This window comes from Oratosquilla oratoria, chromosome 25, assembly GCF_046742065.1.
Source record: "Oratosquilla oratoria isolate Oo_2021 chromosome 25, ASM4674206v1, whole genome shotgun sequence".
Classification (NCBI taxonomy): Eukaryota; Metazoa; Arthropoda; class Malacostraca; order Stomatopoda; family Squillidae; genus Oratosquilla; species Oratosquilla oratoria.
The window spans coordinates 33464843-33487697 of NC_134801.1; the positions used below are offsets into that span (position 1 = coordinate 33464843).

The 22855-nt window shown below is 36.8% G+C and overlaps 1 protein-coding gene across 1 annotated transcript in view; it reads left to right on the forward strand.

The window, feature by feature from the left end:
* The window catches only part of LOC143038905 (uncharacterized), a 22043-nt gene extending 2997 nt beyond the window's left edge, over nucleotides 1-19046 (forward strand). The window contains exon 2 of the mRNA XM_076208629.1: nucleotides 16240-19046. Coding sequence (XP_076064744.1) covers nucleotides 16310-17752 — 1443 coding nt within the window. The 5' untranslated portion in view covers nucleotides 16240-16309 and the 3' untranslated portion in view covers nucleotides 17753-19046. The remainder of the gene's footprint in view (nucleotides 1-16239) is intronic.
* Nucleotides 19047-22855: the final 3809 nt, after the last annotated feature.

Genomic DNA, 22855 nt, shown 5'->3' on the forward strand with positions numbered 1-22855 from the left:
CATTATGCTACACTTGTTGCTCCTTTCCTGTATACTACAATTAAGTAAATATAAATGGGTAAATACACCCTGTATACTACAATTAAGTGAATGTCATTAGGTAAATACACCCTGTATACAAACATTTGTGGGGAATCTCTATAGATACTAAAGGTTGATCTAATCCAGGAAGAGAGCAACACTTTTGGGATACTGTCTTCTAATCTCCTTTTCTGGGTACAAATTCACGTATGGTTTCACCTTGGGCTTCTCCAATTATCATACTTAGATTTAAGTTCAAGTATTCTCCTAGCTTGGGCTATAACACCCGTCCTAAGCTATTCCAAATATTTGCGCATCAATATGGAAAATGTATTTCTTCACATACTTTAGACAATCTTTTTCAATTTGTTCTCTTGGCCTCCTAAAGCCATTCCATCCATAATCAAGAGATCTCTTCCTTCAATATAGTCTATCCTCATTAGTGACCTGAACACTGTAATCAAATCACCTCTTTTCCTTCCATCTTTCAATGTTGGAAGATTCATTGCATTTATTCTCCCTGTATGGCTTATCTGGTATGATACCCACTGTGTGGGGACCACACCACTGACATATATTTCAGTCTTGTTTTCCAATTTTTTTCCCCCCCATTATCTCTTCATCCATATTGTGAAGAGTCACTTTAACCTCTTCAATGCAAGTCAAATTCTCACAGGCTATGTCTAGGTTGTGAAAAGGTTTACATTGGTGAAAGTTTCCGTGGTATTGATAAGATATTATTAGAACATAAATATGATATGAAAATATACAATATGAATAATGCCATTGTTAAACATAGATTCGATACAGGCCACAATGTTGACTGGAATAATTCCAAGATTATAAAATAAAACCATACAGTGAAACGTAATGTTTTGAATCTGCGTTTATATCCCTCATTGACAATATAAATCAGAACAGTGGATTTTTTGCAATAAATAAATCATTGGCAATTTTAACAACCAAGTAACAAGCAATTTGCGCAAATTGTGTATAGCTCGGGCTATATAAGGAGTAAAATGTTTCTCAACTGTGTCATTTCTGAAAAAGCCCTGCTGGGCGAAACATCAAATATATTGGAACCCATACTCTCTACGCATTTGGCCTCTCTCTTATAGACACTGCGTGTGTATATATATATATATATATATATAATATATATGCAAAGTAGACCACTTGGAAAAAAGAAACTAACATTATTTTCTTTTTTCCAAGTGGTCTACTTTGCATAAGTGAACACACGTACCCGTGTTCTTATTAGCATATATATACACCCACTCCTCGTTTAACGACCTACTCGGTTAACAACAACTCGGAGTAACAATGGGCTAGACAGACCAATATTCGTTTAACGTAAATCTCCCGAAGTTACGACGTCGTGTACGATAATTAAGTATGATGTTATAAATGAACTTGTACGGTGGATATTAGCTGTGAGGTAGTGTTCTGAAGCTTAGGTCTACATTACCATCCTGCAAGCTGGAAAAACTACCTGGGGTACAATATATACCGGTAGTGGTAAATTTTTAGTTTCGACCAAGGGCGCAATATAGCAATAGAAAATTAATTATTAAGTTTGTAAATTATAATGTATCAACGTAATATGCAATTTTGTGAGCGAAAAAAAAGGTGCTAAAACAAATTTCGTAAGTAACGAAGTCATGTCAGACGAATGGTACACCATGTTTGTTATGATAGATGCCGATGTCGAAGAAATGAAAGGATGATAAATTCGTCTAACCTACACTAAACTAACCTAACCTGTGTTTGATAAATCATTACCTGCAAATTAAATGTCATCCGGCTCGTCCTCGTTGTCGTCGTCGTGAGAGACGTTGGCAGACGACAAGATGGCGTCCTGATCCCATGATACCGACTTCGTTCATTAGCATATTTTCTTGTAGCATGGTATTTTTTACTTTCATTTCCGCCCACAAAATTGCATATTGCGTTGATACATTTTAATTTACAAAATTAATAATTAATTTCCTATTGCTATATTGCGCCCATGGTCGAAACTAAACAAAATACCCCGGTATTCAATATGGAATGTCAGCATATGCGGATTTGGTCATATACGGTAATTTCAGGAACCTAACCACCGTAAATAAACAGTAAATAAAGCTTTAATGTACTGTATAAAAGAGGGAAAATACACGAAAATAAAGATACATGTATTGCTGGACATTGTACATACAGTACATGTACGTATATGTATACACTTTCGCTTAACGACCAATTCGGTTAACGACGGCGCGCTGGTCCCAATTGTCGTCGTTAAACGAGGAGTGGTTGTATATATATATATATATATATATATATATATATATATGTGTGTATATATTTTTCTTTCTTTCTTTTCAGTTTGCCATATTAATTGAAAATACCAAACTGTTTCTTATCTTTTCGCTCCCCAACATCCATCGTCTGCAAAATTTGTTGCCAGCACTATTTTCAGTTGATGACATATCAGTGATGTGTTAACAATGGTGGACTCAATCTAGATGGAATGTTTCTCAGGGAGTGATGATGAAAATTCTTCTAATTCGAGAAAAACTAATTGGTCAGAATCAGTTGATCTCCCTAGGGATAAATTTGAGGATCAGGAGATCACACCTGGGTTGCGAGGGTATTTGTTTGAGCCCACATACAGGGACATAAGCAATAGGAGTTACTCTGGTTCAGACACTTAACATGATGACAACAACCAAAACAAAGGGGAAAATGATGTGTTGTTGGCTAAATGGACGCACAGGATGTACACAATTTCATGGTTGTACCTTTTATTGTCTTTAATGTCTAAAGATCTTTATTCACTCTGGGAGAACCCCATGATTCAGTAAAATTTGGATAACTGTGACCATGGCAACCATGTTTGTGTACATTCTTCTTATAGTGATACTTCATGTAGGTCTAGCCTACATGTATATCATGTAGTAGGCCTAGGGCTAATGTCATACTTATGCATAGCCATGAACATGATGAAGCTATGGCATCATAGTTGGGTCCAGGTACATGTAGTTATTCTTGGACTTAAGTACAGATTTTCATTACTTGTACTTGGAGTTTAAAAATTCAATGGAACTTGTAGGCCTACTTATACTGCTTAGACCCAAAGTACTTGGAAAATACCAAGTACATTAAAGTACAATTAAGTACATTGTATTTAATCAAAAGTTATATATTGTATGAAGATTCTAGCAAATGTGTTGATACTATTGGGTAAGTGCACCTATCATATTTTTAGTTATAAAACTACTGGGTATAATTAATATAGAACAAAGGACAAAATTCGATGCCCTGATACCTATACATTCTGCATCAGCTTTAGTTTTATTACTGATATGAGAAATATGTGGATAGTTTTGCATTTGCATATAAATGAAAACTAAAAATTTTTGTGCTTTACAAATCTGTGACAGGAATTTATTTTATCACATCACATTAACCATTTGGATACAGTCAAGAGAGAAGGAAATAAAAAAAATGGCAGCTTTGTGTTTTGATTTATTGATATACATCATCAAGAAGGTGACCAATATTCCCAACTTTTGCAGCAGGCGACTCATTTTGGTGAAATAAAAATGTAAGAAAACTCTAGGATGAGGGAAAAATAAATTGAATCTATTTATTTAGACTTATTCTAAAAGTCAATTAAGAAAATTTGGGTTTGAAAATTGTGGTGTGTGTATCCTTTAAGGGAGTGTCACATTGCTTTATAGAGTAGGTGAAATTAAATTTTCAAATATGTATTTAATGAACTTAGGTATAATTACCCCTTACATTAGTGTATAATTCCTCAGTGTATTGTGTTTCTCCCATGTATATATAGGGCATAGTGAATATTTAGTGAAGATATAGTGAGCTCTAGTGAAGTTCTAATTAGATACATACATATACCAAAGGCTTTTCCCCCTTATAAGGAAGGTAACCAAAAAGAAAAAGGCATAGAAACCATTCCCACCCACTCCATCCCTAACACACTTCAACTTTCTTCTTTCACACGCTCTCCCAAACTCCGCTACCAACTTCCTCAATCCCTCCTCCGTTCCTGCCTCAAGCGCAGTGTCATCCACTAACAGCCAGCTGACCTCCCACTTTTCTCCATTTTCTTTAAACATCTCCAATCCCTGACCCACCACCCCTGCACTCACCTCTTGCACCACCCCATCCATGCACAAGTTGAACAGCCAGGGCTACAACACATCCCCGATGAAGTCCCACCCCCACCTCGAACCACTCTCTCCATTTCCATTCCTGACACATGCTCCACCACTCTAGCAAAAACTCTTGACAGCTCCTAGAAGCCCCCCTCCCATCCCGTATATCTGCAAAACCTCCCACAGCACCTTCCTGTCTACCCTGTCATAAGCCCCGTCCAGATCCATAAAAGCCCAAAAAACATCCTCACCTTTTCCTATAGTTTTCTCACATATCTGTCTTACCACAAAAATCTGATCTACACAACCTCCACCTGTCCCAAATCCACAATGATCTAATTACTAAATGGAAAATCCTTCCACATCATTCAGCTTGGTATGAAATGAAAGCTTAGAGTCTGGGGAACAAATATTATTGAGTACATTTTATCAAACTAATACCTCTGATTTTTTATTAATTTCTCTGAATAATTAAAAAATGCTGCAAAATTCGGGTTTCATAAAAAAAAAAATACTGTAGAAAATAAAGAACATGATGTTTTCTTTCAAATGAAACAAAAATGACAAAAATCCTTAAAAAACAACCAAAGATATTACAACAGAAAGAACAAAAACATAAACTTTACAGGACAGGATTTAAATTTTCGTGACCATTTTTCTTGAACATTTGTTTAACGGTTGCAATGTATAGTAAATCTCCAATTTCCTCTTCTTTGCTGATGAGGTGTGATGTGAGGGTGAGTGATGTGGAGGAGGTGTAAGGTGGGCGTGGCTAATAGATGCTTGCGGAGTGCTGGTTGCAGTTGTGCTGTTTTTGTTTGTTTTGTTTTTTGTTTTTGTTTTTCTTTTTCTTTCTCTCTTTTTCCTTCTTGTTCTTGTTTTTCTCCTCTCTTTTTCCTTCTTGTTTCTATTTCAGACACTCACAGACCTCTCTATATTCTGCCACTTTACTTTCTTGTTTCTTGATAATTTTTCCATGATCACAGCAACAGCACAGGGCGAGGAATCAAAATTGTTGCGTACAGTGAGAGTACCAGGAGCAACGACACCTTACTTTGACTTTCTCAAGAGTACCAATGCCCTGTCCATTGTCTATGTGGGGTATGCTGGTGGTAGTTGTCAAATATCTCCATAGACTCAACTCTGTAGCAAAAAACAAAATAGCTATAGAAATGTTGATGCTATTTCAATATACAGAATGTTTTTTTATGCAATGGGGTTGCCAGAGTTTACCAATATTTTATTTTATGCTGTATAAAAATATAGAAACAAAATACAGTTGTATAACTTTGTATGACTGTTGCCACCATCATAGAGATTATTTTGAAATGTTTACCTAAAATTCGCTCATGTACTAGAATTTTTTGAATGATCGCTAGCAACACTCCCTTAAGTCTCCCTTATATTACATCTGGGACACCACCTCTTATGATATTCCTGTGGTGAAGGCATAATACCAATGCCACATTCCCGTACATATTGTAAAAGGTGACTAAATGGAGCATTTAAGGCAGTGGGGAGATACTCTATATATTTTTCCCAGGAAAAGCACATCCTTTGAGTTGGCCGCCACCATGACTAGATAGAAAAAACCATAGTATATTTGAGTAGCTTTATGGGAGAGTGATCCAAATGCCATGAGACAGGCTGCCTGACCCAGATTTCGTACTCAACCAGCCAACATGGGCTTCCTGGGAGTTGTATTTACACCCTCTGAGTTGCCATGCTCGAGAGAGATGAATCTGACTCCCACCAGTCAATCAGGGTTTCCTGTACGGAAACCCTGATTGACTGGTTAAGCACAAGATCAGGGTCTGGCAGCCTGTGGCGCTTGGATCACTCTCTCATGGAGCTACTCATATATATATATATATATATATATAATATATACAACGATTGTTCGACTTTACGATGACGACGACGACGACGATATGATATATTTAACCATACTGACACGTAGGCGTCATGAGGAGCAAGTGGATTCGCGACGCTGCCATATCGGCGTCTTGATTATATTTATTGTAGTCGCCCCTGTGTTTTTACATTCTCTCAAATGTGCCCTGAATCCCATTCTCTGTGGTTTTCAAAATTCGCGGGTGAAAGAGAGAACGATCGATATAAGCGGTGACTATATTTTATGATGCGAGTATTATTACGTCACGTCGTACGCTGGCATTGGCTGCTGCCCGCGAGATTTAAGTCCCGTACTGAAAATACATATTATAGTGTTTGAATATGGTAAAAAGGATAAAAATGATTAAATAAACTACTGTACATGTTTAATAGGCTATATTCAGTATCTCTGGTGGTTAATATACAGGTAGGCTAGGTACAGTGACCACGGAACACTAATGCCATCGTAAGTCGACGTTTACCTGTATATATATATATATATATATATATATATATATATATATATATATATATATATAAAGTTGAAGGTAAAGGTTAGTAAAAGTAAGGTGATAAGATGTACAAGGGGAGAGAATGGCAGCAATTTGGAAGTGCTCGTCTTAAAGAGGAGAGGCTGGAGGAAGTGGATAGCTTTAGGTACTTGGGGTCACATGTGTCAGAAAAGGGAGGAGGGAAGGTAGATTGTAAATTGTGAGAAACAAGTAAGTGCCTTGGGGGATTAAAAAATGTAGTGGGAAGTAGACATTTAGGAATGGGCAGTAAGAGGAGATTGTGTGAAGGGGTGATTGTACCGACGGCACTGTATGGGGCAGAAACATAGAACATAAGAGAAGAAAAGTTTAAATGTGTTTGAGATGAAATGTCTCGAGAAGTATGATAGGGGTTACAGGGTTGGATAGAGTGAGAAGGCAAGTGGGGATGAAAAGGAGATAGGGTTAATGAAAGAGTATTGGGATGGTTTGGACACATGGAAAAAATGAGTGAAGAAAGATTGGTAAAAGAAGTGTGGAAGACAGGTGAATGGAGTGAACATGAGGATGAGATGGATAGGGTTAAAAGGGCATTGAGCAAGTGGGGGATGTCTGTTGAGGAAGGAAGGGAGAAGGCAGAAGATAGGTGTGAGTAGAGAATGGTTGTGTATGGATGATTCTGTGATGAATGGAAGAGAGTGGGTGGGGGATGTGGGGGTTAGAGAATGGTTGTGTCTAAATTATATTTTTATATAGCCCAAAAGTATTTCTCCCTGTCTTCAATGTTTCTCCATGAGGGGATGGAGAGGGGGTGTCACTGATTAGGTTAAGCAGCCATGCTGTGGATCTGCTCTGTCTTGCATTGTTTCTGACCCAGGGCAAATGGTACAGGGATGCCCAGTCATCCATGAGGAGCCAAGATGAGAAGGAGGGAGGGCTGGTGGATGGGAGTGGAATTGGTGGGGATAAAGTGAGTGGGAGTGGAATTATGCCTTTTGATTTTGGCTACCTCCCTGGTAAAGGGGAAAGAGCACTTGGTATATTTACCTAGTTGTATTATACGGGAAGGGGAGCTTTACTCGTAGTGACCCATCTTTGTATCTCTCAGCATCTAGTTTGTTCTTAAATTCTTGTATGGTTTTTGCACACACCATTGTTTTGTCCAATTTGTTCCAGACATCCACCACTGTGTGGATTTTTTTTTTTTTTTCCTCCCTCCCTCCCTCCAGATCTCTTTATAACTATCCTTTTTGAGTTTCTTTTCATGTCCTCTTGTTTTTCTTTTATACCACTTTAATAAGTCTTCTCTGTCAAGGATTTCCATGCTTTTCATGATTCTGTAAATGGTCAATAGATCTCTTTTTCATCTTTGTTCCAGTGTTGGTAGTTCCAGTTTAGACAATATTTGTTTGTATGTCAATTTTGAAAGTGTTGGGGCCATCTTTGTCGTTGCTCTTTGGATTCTTTCTAATTTCTTTATATTATTTTTGTGCTGGATGTCCATAGTGTTGCAGCATACTCCAATCTTGGTCTTACCAGTGTGACTAACATTTATTTACCATTACTTCATCTAAGTAATTAAAAGCCATCTTTATTGATCTTAGTAAATTGTAGGTTTCTCTGACTATATTGTTTATATGGTTGTCTGATGACATGTATTTGTTAATAATTACCCCTAGGTCCTTTTCGAAGCTAACTTTTTTTTTTACTTCCTTTGTACCAATTTTATACTGTCCTGATATTCTTTTTTTACTTTTTCCAAACTCCAATATATTACATTTCTTGATGTTGAAGTTCACTTCCCACTTTTGGCTCCATTCCCAGACTTTGTCAAGATCTTTGTAGTAATTCACAGTCTTTTTCTGCACTTTAGTAGTTTTGCATCGTCTGCAAAGAAGTTCATATAACATTCTACACTTTTATCCATGTCATTTACATATATAACAAACATTATTGGAGCTAATGCTGAACCTTGTGGGACTTCACTTATCATTTCTTCTCAGGTTGAGTTTTTATCTCTAAGTACCACCCTCATTTTTCTCCCATGCAAGAAATCTTCCATCCATTTAAATAATTTCCCTTGTACACCTGTTGTTTTGAGTTTTCTTAGTAGCTTTTTGTGTGGTACTTCATCAAACACCTTTTGTAAATCCAGGAAAGGATAATCTGCCCATCCACCCCTTTCTTGCATTATAACTATTAACCTTGAATAAAAACAAATCAAGTTTGTGGCACATGATCTTCCTTGTCTAAAGCCAAATTGTTTTGGATTCAGTATATTGTTTTCTTCCAGATGTTTAGTCCATCTACTTTTGATAACTTTTTCACATATTTTAGCTATTGTGCTTGTAAGGGAGACCAGTCTATAGTTTGTTGGGTCTTCCTTATCTCCCCCTTTATATATTGGCACAATATTTGCATTTTTCCAATCTTGTGGTACCTTTCCTTCTTTGAGTGAGCAATCTATTATCTTGTCAATTTTGTCCGTTAGTTCATCTATACATTCTTTTAGTATTTAAGTTGTAATTCCGTCCAGGCTGTGTGATTTTCTGACATCAAAGTTTATTATTTGGTCCCTTATTTCTCTCACAATTATTTCTTTCATTGAGGGGGATCTTTCTCCCTTTCCTTCATCCCAATTGTGTGTATTTTCATCAGTGAATACAGATTTGAAATGTTTGTTCATAATTTCAGCCATTTCTACATCTATATATTCATCATTCCCTTGACACAATTTCACTATTTCCTGTTTATTTTTTAATTTACCATTAACATATCTGTAGAATAATTTAGGTTGATCCTTCCATCTGTCTATTATGTCTTTTTCATAGTTTTTTTCTTCCCTGCATATATTTACATATTCATTTCTTAGTTTGATATATAGTTGCCTTCATTTTTTAGTTTGGTATATAGTTGCCACTTGCCTTTTTTTTTTTTTTTTCTCTCTCTCCAAGCATTGTCTCTTCTATCTTTTGCCTCACTACATTTTTTGTTGTACCAGCATTTAATGTACACCTTTCCCTATTTTTGTTTTGGTACATATTTATCCATTCCTTCATTATAGCTTTCTTTTAATATTGTCCATTTCTCTTCCATCTTTGTTGCTTCATTAAAGAAGTTTTCCCAATTCACTTTTTGAAAGCATTTTGTTGTACATTAGTCTTCCTTTTCAGCATTTCTCATTTCTTCCCAGATAAATTTCCTCTTTTATTTTGAACTCAATTAGTGTATGGTCACTCTTCCCAATTGGTGTCTTGTATTCCATTTATCCACAATTTCAGGCTCTGATGTAAATATTAAGTCTATATTAAGTCTAATCTCAACAGTTCATCATTTCTATATCTGGTATTCTCTTTTACCCATTGAGTCATTTAGTATACATTGGCCATGTCTAGTAGTATATTTCCCCAAAGGTCCTCTCCACCTTTTACTATCATCACCCAACATATTTCTTTATAGTTAAAGTCACCATAATTACTAATTTTCCTCCTTTCAGTATTTCATTGCATGCTTTGTGTCATCCAACATTTTGGAATGGTCACTGTTTCCTACAATATGTTTTTGCTGCACATATTTTACTACAAATTTTCTACTTTTCATGTCACTGTTTTCAACTTTTATCATAATCAATTCGACATCATTATTTCCTTCCATTATCTTTGTCACATGTAAGCCTTTCTTAGTCAAAAACATGACTCCAACCTGTTTCTCCTCTCTATTTTTAATCCAATGATTATATAAACCTTGTCCCACAGTATTTGGTGGTAGTGGACCTTTGACTTTCGTCTCCACAATTCCCATTATATCTGGTTTCTTTTCCACCAGATAGTCCTTTAATTCATTTAGTCCTGAAATGCCATCTATGTTGGTATACATTACTTTAATTTTTTTCCTTTTTCCTCCCTTTTTGTTTCCTGTGTTTATATATATATATATATACACAATTTTCTCAGCCTCAAGTCCAGTACTCTAAAAAAAACTCAATCTTTTTAGTTTGTTCTTTTCTCTCCTTTTTTTTTCCCCTCATGAGCTTCATTTTTTAGTGTCTATTCCCACTCTTTTTCCTCGTCACTTTATATATATATATATATATATATATATATATTTGTAATTTTTACTTTTTGTCAGCTTTGCTGTTTTTGTTAGTACTTCTTCTGCTATCATTTAAGGCCTTAGTTTAATTTTCAGTGGTCTATTTTTTCTTTAGAGTGTAGTCCAATTTTATGCACTTCCTCTATTTCCTTTTCCATTTCTTGCCCCTCTTGTATCTTTCAGAATTTCTTTTGCTATTTATTTCTCTTTTTTTCTCTTAAGTATCTAGCTACACTGTTTTTCTTTAATACCTTAAACTATTATACACTTTTTTATCAACTGTGTCTCCGACCCAATTTTCTTTCTCTTTAATTACTTCAAGGATTCTCTTTTGCATATTCTTCCACTTGTACAATTTCTTTAAAAGTTATTTTTTGGTTTTCTTGTTCCACTTTCCACTGATTTTTTATTTCTTGAAGATCTGTCTCTTTTATGGTTTCTTCAACTTCCTTGGTCACTGCTTGTATTTGTTCTTTTGCTTCTTTTTTCAAAGCCTCATTTTTGTTTATATCTTCATTTTTCATTCATTCTCACTTTTGACTATGTTTAATTCCTATTTTAGATCATTAAGCTCCCTGTTTGCTTTAGAATTTAATTTTTTCAACTCAATCATTTCCCTATACATTGCCCTGTATTCTGCTTTCAGATCTATAATTTCATTTATTAGTTCTATAATCTCCTGATTTCTTAGAATATTTTTATTCCTTGTTTCCCTTGCTAAATCTATGCCTCTACCAAGTATTCCACTTTTGCAAACCCTGAGAAAGCAATATTTTCATACTTTTCATTTCTCTTTGGCATTTCCATGTTGCAACTCTTTTTTGGGATGATACCTAAAGCCAATTCAGCCCAGCTTACATTAGTCTTCTCTTCGTTGGTTCACTATATTTTTGTCTATCTTCATCATCCATTTTATATTTTATCACTAAGTGAATTTACTCTATTTTATAATTTTATGTATGTGTATTTACCTAGTTGTATTTTACGGGAAGGGGAGCTATGCTCGTGGGTTCCCGTCTTCATATCTCATTTTATCTAAACTATTTTTCATTTTATCAGATTCTCTCTATCAGTAATTTCTATGCCTTTCATGATTCTGTAAATAGCTATCAAATCTCCTCTCTCTCTTCTTTGCTCTAGTGTCTGTAGTTTAAGTTTTTGTAGTCTCTCTTCATATGATAGTTTTGAGAGTGTTGGTGCCAGTTTTGTGATTGCTCTTTGTATTCTTTCAAGTTTTTTTATACATTTTTTTGTACTTGGTGACCATATCGTTGCTGCATATTCTAATCTTGGTCTTATCAGGGTGATTAGGATTTTCCTCACCATTTCTTCATCCAGGTATGTAAATGCCACTTTGATTGTTCTTATTAAATTATAAGTTTCTCCAAAAATCTTATTTATATGTTTCTCAGGTGACATATTATTCATAACAATGACTCCCAGGTCCTTCTCATTTTCTACTTTTTTATTCCTTCTTCTCCCAAATTATATGATCCTGTTATTCTGTTTTTGCTTTTTCCAAATTCCATTATACTACACTTTTTTGTATTGAACTCCATCTCCCACTTCCTACTCCATTCCTGTACTTTATTTAGATCCCTCTGTAGTGATTCACAATCTTCTTCAGTTTTCACTCTTTTCAGTAGTTTTGCATCATCTGCAAAGAAGCTCATATAGCTTTCAATTCCTTCATCCATATCATTAATATATATAGCAAACATTATTGGGGCCAGAACTGTTCCCTGCGGGACACCGCTTATTACTTCATTCCATTTTGAGTGCTGATCTCTTATCACTACTCTCATTTTTCTTTCTTGCAAAAAGTCTTCCATCCAATTTAGCAATTTACCTTGTATTCCTCCTTCATATTCTAATTTCTTAAGCAACTTCTTATGTGGTACTTTGTCAAAAGCTTTTTTTAGGTCTAGAAATGCACAATCAGCCCATCCATCTCTTTCTTGTATTATATCTATTAGCCTTGAATAGAAACATATTAAATTGGTGACGCATGACCGTCCTTGTCTGAATCCAAATTGCCTTGGATTTAGTACGTTGTTTTTTTTCCAAGTATTTTACCCCTCTACTTTTGATAATTCTTTCACAAATTTTTGCTATTGTACTTGTTAGAGAGACTGGTCTATAGTTGGTAGGTTCTTCTTTATTTCCTCCTTTATATATAGGTACTATATTTGCTTTTTTCCAATCTTCTGGAACTTTTCCTTCTTTTAAGGAACTGCTTATTATGCTATGTATTTTGTCTGCCAGTTCATTCCTGCATTCTTTCAGAATCCAGTTTGCTATTTCATCTGGCCCATGCGATTTTCTGACATCAAAATTACCCAAGTGTGTCAATATTTCATTCTTTGTTACTTCTATTTCTTCCATAGGGGGACTTTTTCTTTCCACTCAATCTCTTCAGGTTGTATATTTTCCCTTGTTTTTTTCTCTCTGCACTTTTGTACCATTTCTCTTCCACTGATGTTTCTTCTTTGTATATTTCTTCCCAGTTTTCTTGTTGGAAGAATTCTCTTATTTTATCAAAGTTTGTTTTTTCATACATCATTCTTCCTTTTCTATATTGTTCATTTCTTTTCATATATTTTTCTTCATTAAGTTCCAGTTCAATCAATATGTGGTCACTTTTACCTATTGGTGTTTTATATTCAATCTTGTCCACTATTCTAGGTTCAGATGTAATTATTAAGTCTAGCCTCGATGGTTCTTCTTCATTTCTATACCTAGTGTTCTCTTGTATCCATTGTGTCATTGAATGGTCAGTAATCATCTCAAGTAGAGCATTTCCCCATGAGTCATCACCACTCTTTACTGTCATTTCTTCCCAGCAGATTTCTTTGCAATTAAAGTCGCCCATCATAACTTTTCTTCCTCCGTCTTCCATTATTTTAGTTAATGCTATCTTTGTGTCCTCTAACATACTTTTATGTTCACTCTCCTCCCATGAGGCTGTTTTCGGAGGCACATAATTGATCACAAATTTTCTGCTCTTCTTATCTCGGTCTTCCACTTCTATCATAATCATCTCTACTGTATTCTTTCCATATATGACACCTTTCACGTTTATATCCTTCTTAGTCAGGAACATAACTCCACCCCCTTGTTTTTTCTCTCTGTTTCTAATCCAATAATTGTATGTATCATGTCCTACACTGTTGGGTGGTAGTGGGCCTTTTAATTTTGTTTCTACAATTCCCATTATGTCCGGTTCTTTTTCTTTCAAATAATCATTCAGTTCATTCAATCCTGTTATTAATCCATCTATATTTGTGTAAGACACTCTTAGTTTTCTGCCACTTCCATTGTATTCTCTGTTTCCCTTATGTTTTTCTTTAGTATGTCGAACTGCTTTATTTTCATGTTCACTACTCTCCAATAGAATCTCTCTTTCTCTGACTCCGTTCTTTCCTCGTTTTTTGCCTTAGCTTCAATTCTTTTCTGCTTTTCTGCCTCTCTTTCCTCCTTATTCATTTCTCTTTTTATCCATACCTTTTTATATTGATCATTTGTTGCTAGTTTCCCTGTCTTGGATAGAATTTTCTCTGCCGTTGTTTGTGACCTGAATTTAATCTTAATTGGTCTGGTCTTATCTGTACTATATTTTCCGAGTCTGAATTTTTCCTCAATTTCCTTTATAATTTCTGGTTCATCTTCCTGGACTAATTTTAATAAACTGCTTACTCTTTCATTTTCCTCCTTGATTCTTGCGGTTCTATCTGGGTTATGTTTCTCTTCCATTCCTAATATAATTATACATTTCTTTTTGTCAGCTAATTCTCTTACTATATTCTCCTTCTGTCTCATCACTTTAATAACTGAGTCTTCATTATGTTCTTTCAATTGCTGTTTGACTATGTCAGTGAATGAAACCTTATTCCCTTCTTGAGTTATTCTCCAATTTTTAGCTTCTGTAGCTATTTTCTCTCTGTTTTCATTACTATTCTTCTTCAATTTCTCATTCTCCTCCTTTACATTTCCTAACTGTCTTTTTAGGTCCTCTATTTCTTCAGTTAAGTTTCTGTTAGCCTTCTCTAGTTGTTCCAACCTTTCAATTCTCGTTACCTAACTTACGCTCCAAGTCCTCGATCACCTTATCAACTCTCTCCTCTAGTCTTATCAGTCGGGGGGGGGGTTGTGTCCCCCCCACCCTCTTTAAATCCCTGGAACATATTCTCGTCACTTTCTTCTGTATTGCTCCTCTCTATACTTCTAATCTTTACATTTTTATTAGACATGTCATCCTCACTCAGTCTTTTGTTTACCTTCCGCTTGTCTGGCTGGGCCAAGTCTACTCCCTCCTCATTTCCTTCCATTTCCCTCAGTAATCCCTCCCCTTTTCCTCTTTCCCTACTTTCCCACTACTCCACGAGCAATTTCCCCCCCACCCTGCAAAAACACTAGGCACTTCTCTTTGCGTTGGGATCCACAGACTTCAGTTTTCTTCAGAACGTCATCCAAGCCGTCCATTCGCTGAAGTGTGTGTGTGTGTGTGTGTGTATATATATATATAATAGTGTGTGTGCAAAAACCATACACGAATTTAAGAACAATTTAGATACTGTGAGATACAGAGACGGGACACAAGCATAGTTCCCTTTCCCGTAAGATACAACAAGGTAACATAAGAATGAAGGAGACTGCAAGATACCATAAGGCCTATACAAGGCAGCTCTATATCCATCACCACTGTCATCCCCATCCATAAAGTTGTCTAGCCGTTTCTTGAAATAACTGATAGTTTCAGCACTCACTACACGGTTACTAAGTCTATTCCATTCGTTGACCACCCTATTAGTAAACCAATTCTTGCCTATTTCCTTCTTAAATCCAAATTTGTCCGGTTTAAATCCATTACTGCAAGTCCTGCCCTGTTGTTTTAACATGATGACCTTGTTTGCATCACCCTTGTTAAAGCCTTTGATTCACTTGAACACTGCATCTTTCCAGAGAGTGTAAGTTTAGGTGCCTAAGCCTCTCCTCATAAGGAAATTTGAGTCCATATATTTTTGGTCATTCTTCTCTGTACTGATTCTAGTAAATTTATGTCCATTCTATAGGACGGAGACCTAAACTGTACCGCATAATCATGGATGGGTCTAACTATCGCTAGGTAGAGTTTGATAATTACATCTGCACTTCTATTCATTACCATCCTAGCAATGAAACTTAATGCTAAATATGTGAGGCAAAAATCACATGAACACATAATTCTAAATATGCAAAAAAGCTTCAAGGGAAATGATAAACTAAGACTAAGCACTTTCACCTTGATAGGACATCTTTAGAGTACAAACATAAGAGAAAAGTGTACACATGTAGGTGACAGGGAAAGTAATTGGGGAAGGTTGTAGCAGCAGCAGATCTCTTTCAAGTCCACATGACCTGCTACAATGTTGCTTTCTAGGTTGCTGGCATGAAGGCAAGAATTATATATATGATTATGATACATATGACATTTTAGGTAAGCCATACATTGTATAGTTACATTTTGAGTTGTTGAATTAATATTTCCTTTCCTCCCTCCTTCCTTCCTGGTGTGATTCTAATGTATCTTTTTCTTTTCACAGTGTATCGGAGTGGCTGCTGTACCAAGTAGATGTGTTCAGTTACTGGACTTCTACTGACCAGAACATCATAATGACAGCAGGTTTGCTCACGTTTCTAGCAGAAGAGCTAGGTCGTGTGCTGGGCACCGTTTGGGGAGGGTTTGGTGTTGCCTTCAGACTCAACAATGCTGTTGTGTCTCAAGTATTAGATCTTCTACATAATTTGGTCCAGCTGCTTCTTTTACTCACTCAGAAGGCTGCTGACCTGGCATCCATTGTTGTATGTGACTTTGTTACTTTCATGAGTGACATTGGTGCTGCAGCAGTGGCAGTATGTGATGGCATGCAGACATTGTTGATGGGGATATGGGTGGCATTAACTACTTTGTATCAAGCTGTGTTGTTAGGTGCCAAAGGTAGTGTGATGCTGGTTCAAATAGGCATTATGAATGTGATAAAATCAGCTGTAGACCTTGCATCACAATTAGCCTTGCTTTTGCAGATGGTCAAGCGCATATTTATTGTGTTTGGCTCTGCTGTCATGTTTCTAATTGGATTTGTGCCAAATTTAATTTTGCTCATCCTGTCTCTTATGTTCAGTATGGGAGCATATATTCGTACATGTTTTGTTGATGCTGTATCAAACATGTGGTCTAGTGTGGTTTTTATATCACATATGTGTTTGCAAAGTGTCAAAGAATTCTTTTGTGATATTCCCTTAGAAGCCATTGTAGGGGTAGTATTAGGGGTATGTGCAGTTGTGGGTTTGCACTATATTTTGCAGTATATGACAGACCATCTCATTCTCATCCCAGATATGCCTGTGCCTTCACTCATAAGGGCCTGGCAGAGACGTATACTGACTATGTTGGCTCGTGAAATACGACGTGCAAATGCTCCAGTGGTTCACCAGAATGATACTGAAGAAGAAGAACTTGGCGAAGATGACGGGAATGATGAAAATGGTAATGATAGTAATGATAATGTTCCTGACCTGAATCTGCCAGAGAACCAAGGTTTGGTTCAGCATCATGGCAATGCTGTACTTAACAATCATAACCAAAGGTTGCCAACACCTCCCCACTCACCCTCTAGATTTGTGGCACCAGGGCGCCCACTTCTAGCAAGACAACCTCTTACACGAAGACAGCAGCAGCTCCAAGGTGCCCATGACTCAGGTAGTGAAGTCCAGGCAGGTAGTCAGATTACCTTAAATCCTGAGGCCCACCCTACCACTACATCTACTGCCACTACTAACTCAGTTAATGCTCATGAGCTATCATTGGAAGATAAAGCAGGTTCCTCAGGATCCCAAAGACATAGTGAAGTAGAAATTCAGTTATATCGAGAACTGGAAGATGAGAGGGAATCTAGACTGTGTGTTGTCTGTCAGGATCATGTTAAATGTGTCATCCTACTGCCATGTCGCCACTTATGTCTTTGTGATGCATGTCGTTCAGCAATCATTACAAGAGACAATGCATGTCCTATGTGCCGCCGCCCCATCAGGGAAACGCTGAGAGTCTATGTCTGATTGTTGCTGTATTTAGGTATTGTCTCTTCCACCAAAACCTTCCAGCATAGCCACATAAGAATTTTTGTACAGTTTTGATACATTAATGCATTGCCATGATGTCTGAATAAGTATGCAAATCAAATTTCATAGCCCATAAGTCATAAGAATCCTCAGTACTTTTCTTTGTATATACTGTGGGATTTTTATGCTGTATGTTTTCATCCCCATTTTTCTGATAAAAAATATTACATCTCATTTTCATCCAATATCTTAAAGGAATTAGTTACACTGAAGATTGTTTTCTTCTTCTTTCTTTATTTTTTCTCCACAACATAACAAGTGCAAGGCAGTGCAAGTTTGTATAAGTTTGTATGGTCTAGTATTCAGCCATTGCTTAAAAGATAATTTTTTAGGTTGAAGTGCAGTTAAATTATGGGGTCAAGAGAACTGATGAGAATATCTTTCTTCATGTTAAAAGCTAACAATTTTGTTTAGCTTAGTTATATGTAAGTTCATATAACTTGTGTTAGTTGAAGGTATAATGATGAGTAATCTGTCAAGGATGAATTCATGGAAGAATGCATGCGCTGAGGTCATGAAGATGGGTTTGTCTGTTAGGCCCAACCATGTGTACTGAAGTCTGTTGTGTACCATTTATTTGGGGAGGTGGGGTTCAGAATGGAATCTAACCATTATATTTGGTGATGAGGCTTAATAGTATTAGAAAAGATGGAGTCAGCAGTGATTCTTAGGTGTTTGTAGTGTGTGTAGAATGGCAGTGGAAAAAAATGTAGTTTTTGAAAGTTCTTTGCCCTGTATGTGCTCAAATTGACATTGGATAGAATATGTTCAGGTATTTGTATTGCTTATATGTAAGGCTTAGTGGGACCTTGTTACTTATGAGACTTCTCATATTTTAACAGCTTGGCATGTTTTTATGAAGTGAACTACAAAGGTTTGGTTGTCAGTGAATTTTGAATTGTGATGGACAGAGTTGAGCTATTAGTAGAGTTTGATATGGGGGCTCTCCAAGCTTTGTGATAGATAGGAGTTTAATGACAAGCCAAGATTTGTGCCTCAGGTTTTGTAATGGCCCCTAGTGGCAGTAGTTGGGTTAGGGTCCTAAAGCATTGTGATGGATACACTAGTCTGAATGGTTGTGGATGTTGTGTTTTCCTTCAGACTTGAATATTATGTTAGTTTAGCACTGGCGAGATGCCACTGTTTTATTACAATCTGGTGATGTGAGACTGAAGTGCAAATGATTACCATTTTCCCTTGTATTTGATACATGAATAAAAGTATGTTGTCATTTGCTGTCTTATTTTGATAACCTCTCAGGAATGTATTTATGAATCAAGCATTCCATTGCTTGATTCATAGGACTAGGCATCCTTCTCCCTGCAGCCCCAAAGGGGACATTACTAAAAAAAAAAAAAACTAAAGGCATAAAAGGGTCTAGAAGGAATTTTCCAACCAGTATCTTAAGGTTTGGGTATTTTAATGTGTGTGGATATGGTACAGACGAGTAAAAGAGAAGAGATAGGCAGTATGTTTGTGAGAAGAAAGATGGATGTGTTGGAATGGGACCTTTCGCAGTCAGGCTCGTAGTTTCCTATTAGCGCTAGAATTTTCAATTGTCTCACATTCCATGAGGCAAAGGGGTGACTTAGCTAATTTGGAAACCGATATTAAAAAGAAAGATACGACATAAATGGCTGCATAAGTGTTTTTAGAATTAAAAACATGACTCTTAATGTTATAAATTTTACTTACTGGTGTGTGATAAGGCTTTGTTAATTTGATTATAAGATAAGACTAAAAATAGGTAATTATTTTTACTGAAGTGTAAGCAGTAAAAATTAGAGGATGTCGATTTCGGTTTGTGGAATTTATCTAAGAGTGTCGAAAAATAATGGATATCACTCACGTCCTGTATATGAAGATAATCAGTGAGATGAAATATAACAATAGTGGTGGCGGACGTACGAGTATTTGATGCGCGATGAGTTGAAAAACGTCGCAGCATCATGAAAGCAGTGTGTCAACAGTTGAAGGGAGAAGAAGCACGCGCTCTGCTTCGCTTTTCTAGTTTCATACAATGGCACAAGCAACTTCCGCAAAGCCTTTCGAGTGGACGAAGACTATTATCTTACATTACATTAAGCTACTAAAGCAGTACCCAGCCATTTGGAATATCAAGTGCAAAGAATATAAGATGAGAAATATATAAAGTACAAACATCGAAAACTGACTTCTTTTCTTTAACAAAATGTAATGTGCGGAATGAAGACATTACCAAAAAACTTTATACCCTGAAAACACAGTTTCACAGGGAAATGACTGCCATCATTGTATCAAAGAAGTCTGATGTTGGCACGAAAAATGTATACACTCCAAAGCTGTGGTGGTTTAATGATTAAATGAGTAGAGCGCCGGCAGACATCCTCATCCCGTGAAAGCCAAATGATGACAGATCTGGTTGTTCGCGCAAGGTATTCGCAGTGATGCAGCCTGTCCGGACGTTAGTAACAAGTTTTCAACACGACTACTGCATCAAGTCGCTGATGCGTGATGGTACGTGTGGAGGGGGCTTTAGTTATCGTACCGGAAAAAGTAAGTCTTCGATACAAAAATATATTTTCTATACATTACATAGATTTGCCTATTGCTTGCTGCATTCAGTTGAAAGTATATATCAGTATATGTCCATTGAAGTCGGTAGAAAATGACAAATTGCTTGGTTTGATACAATTATAGGCTGTTTTACGAATATCTGTAATTATAAATAGAGGCTCAAACAATGCTATATGCCGTTTGCAACCATGAAATTAATTGACTTAAATTTCAGACACAATAATGTACAACGATATACCTCTGTAAGTTTATAATACTTGCCCAAAAAAGTAATTATTTTCCGGCAAGAATTACAAGATCTGGCGGTGTCTGGTATCAAATCTCTCACTGCGAAAGGTCCCATTGAGTGAAACTAAGTTGAAAGGAAGGGGAGAGTTTGGGAGGATCTCTAGAGTGAAGAGAAGATGAGTGAGAGAAAAGGTGGCTATACTAGTAAGTGAAGAGATAAGTAAGCGGGTAGTGGAAGGTTTCTTCAAGGTTAATGTGAATGAAGGTGAAACTGGGAAGGGAGATGTGGGTTTTTGTTAATGCAAATGGGCCTGGTAGTGAGAGGAGTGTAGAGGAAAGGGAGGCTTTTTGGATAGATTTAAATGAGTGCATAGAAGGATTAGGGAGAAATGCCAATGTAGTGGTATTGAGAGACCTTAATGCTAGGGTAGGAAATGAACCAATAGAATGAGTGGTTGGTAAGGAAAAAATCATAGTGGAGAGTTGATGGTGGAGATGAGTCTAAAGAGTTGATCATAGCAAATACAGTGTTTAGGAAGAAAGTCGAGCATAAGTACATATGGGAGAGGGTGATAGAGCATTAATGGACTTTATAATTGTAATCAGGAGAATAGTAGGAAGAGTTAAGGATGTACATGTTCTAAGGGGAGAGAATGGGGAATATCATATTTTTTGGTGGAAGGTAAGTTGAGAGTGGAGGATAGATGGAGAAAGAGGAAAAGGACAAGAAGTAGGGAGGTGCTTAAATAAGAAAAGGTACAAGAAGAAACTGAGAGAGGAGTGGGAGTGAAGGATAGAGTAGAACTAGGAATGGGGATGGTTCAAGGAGAGAGTCACAGCATATGCAAGGATGATGTGTGGAACAAGGAGGATGGGAATGGTGGGATGAAGAAACAAAGGTTGTAGAGGAGAAGTGAGCTTTCACAGATTGGTTACAAAATTAGGATGAATCATATGAGAGGTGCAAAGGAAAAAGAAAGGAAGTAAACCATACGATAAAGGAAGCAAAGAGGAGAGCATGTGAAATGGGGTAAGAATATGACAAAATTTTGAAAATAATAAAAAGATGTTTTGGAGAGAAATTAAGAGGAAAAGGTGAATCAGAGAAGAAAAGGTAAAAGGTGCAGATAGCTTATAATGGAAGAGAAGGCAGTAAGAGGAAGATGGGCAGAGTATTTTAGAGTTCCTCAGTGTGAAGGAGGATAGGGAGGGAAAGGTAGTTGCAGTGGAAAGCATTAAGAAAATGACAGTGATGGGTGAGGAAAATGGAGGAGAAATAAGGAAAGATGAAGTAAAGTCAGTTGTTAAGATGTTGATAGTAAGGCACCTGGTTGGATGGGTGTCATGCAGAATGTCTAAAGAAAGGAGGTACTTGGATGGTGAGGTTATTTAATGTTTGTTTAAGAGGGGGTAGAGTGCTGGAGGCATGCCTGTATAGTATCACTTTTAAGAGAAAAGGGGACAAGTGTGAGTGTAGTAGTTTCAGAGGGATCAGTTTGTTAAATGTAGTTGGGAAGGCTTATGGGTCTTGAGAGGAACAGTATGGGTTTAGGACAGGCAGGGGTTGCGTAGATTAGATTTTTGTGGTAAGACATATGTGAGAAAGCTTTAGGAAAAGGTATGGATTTTTTGTTTTGTTTTTTGCTTTTATGGATTTGGAAAAGGCTTATGACAGGTAGACAGGAAGGCACTGTAGGAGGTATTGCAGATATATGGGATAGGAGGAAAGCTAATAAGAGCAGTCAACAGTATTTACAAGAGTAGTAGAGCTTGTGTTAGAATCAGAAATGGAGAGAGCGAGTGGTTTGAGGTAAAGGTGGGACTTCATCAGGGATGTATTATGTCGCCTTGGCTATTCAATTTATACATGGATGGGGTGGTGCAAGAAGTAACTGCAAGGGTAGTGGGTTGGGGATTGGAGATGGTTAAAGAAAATGGAGAAAAGTGGGAGATAAGCCAGTTGTTGTTTGTTGATGACACTGCACTTCTAGTAGGATCAGAGGAGGGATTGAGGAAGTTATAGTTTGGGAGGGTGTGTGAAAGAAGGAAATTGAAGATGAATGTGGGTTAAAAGTAAGGTGATGAGATGTACAAGGGGTGAAAGTGGCAGCAGACTGCAATTGAGTATTAAGGGAGAGACTGGAGGAAGTATTTACCTAGTTTAGTTGTATTTTACGGGATGGGAGCTATGCTCATTGTGACCTGTTTTCGTATCTCTCCACATCCAGTTTAGTTTTGAACTCATGTATAGTTCTG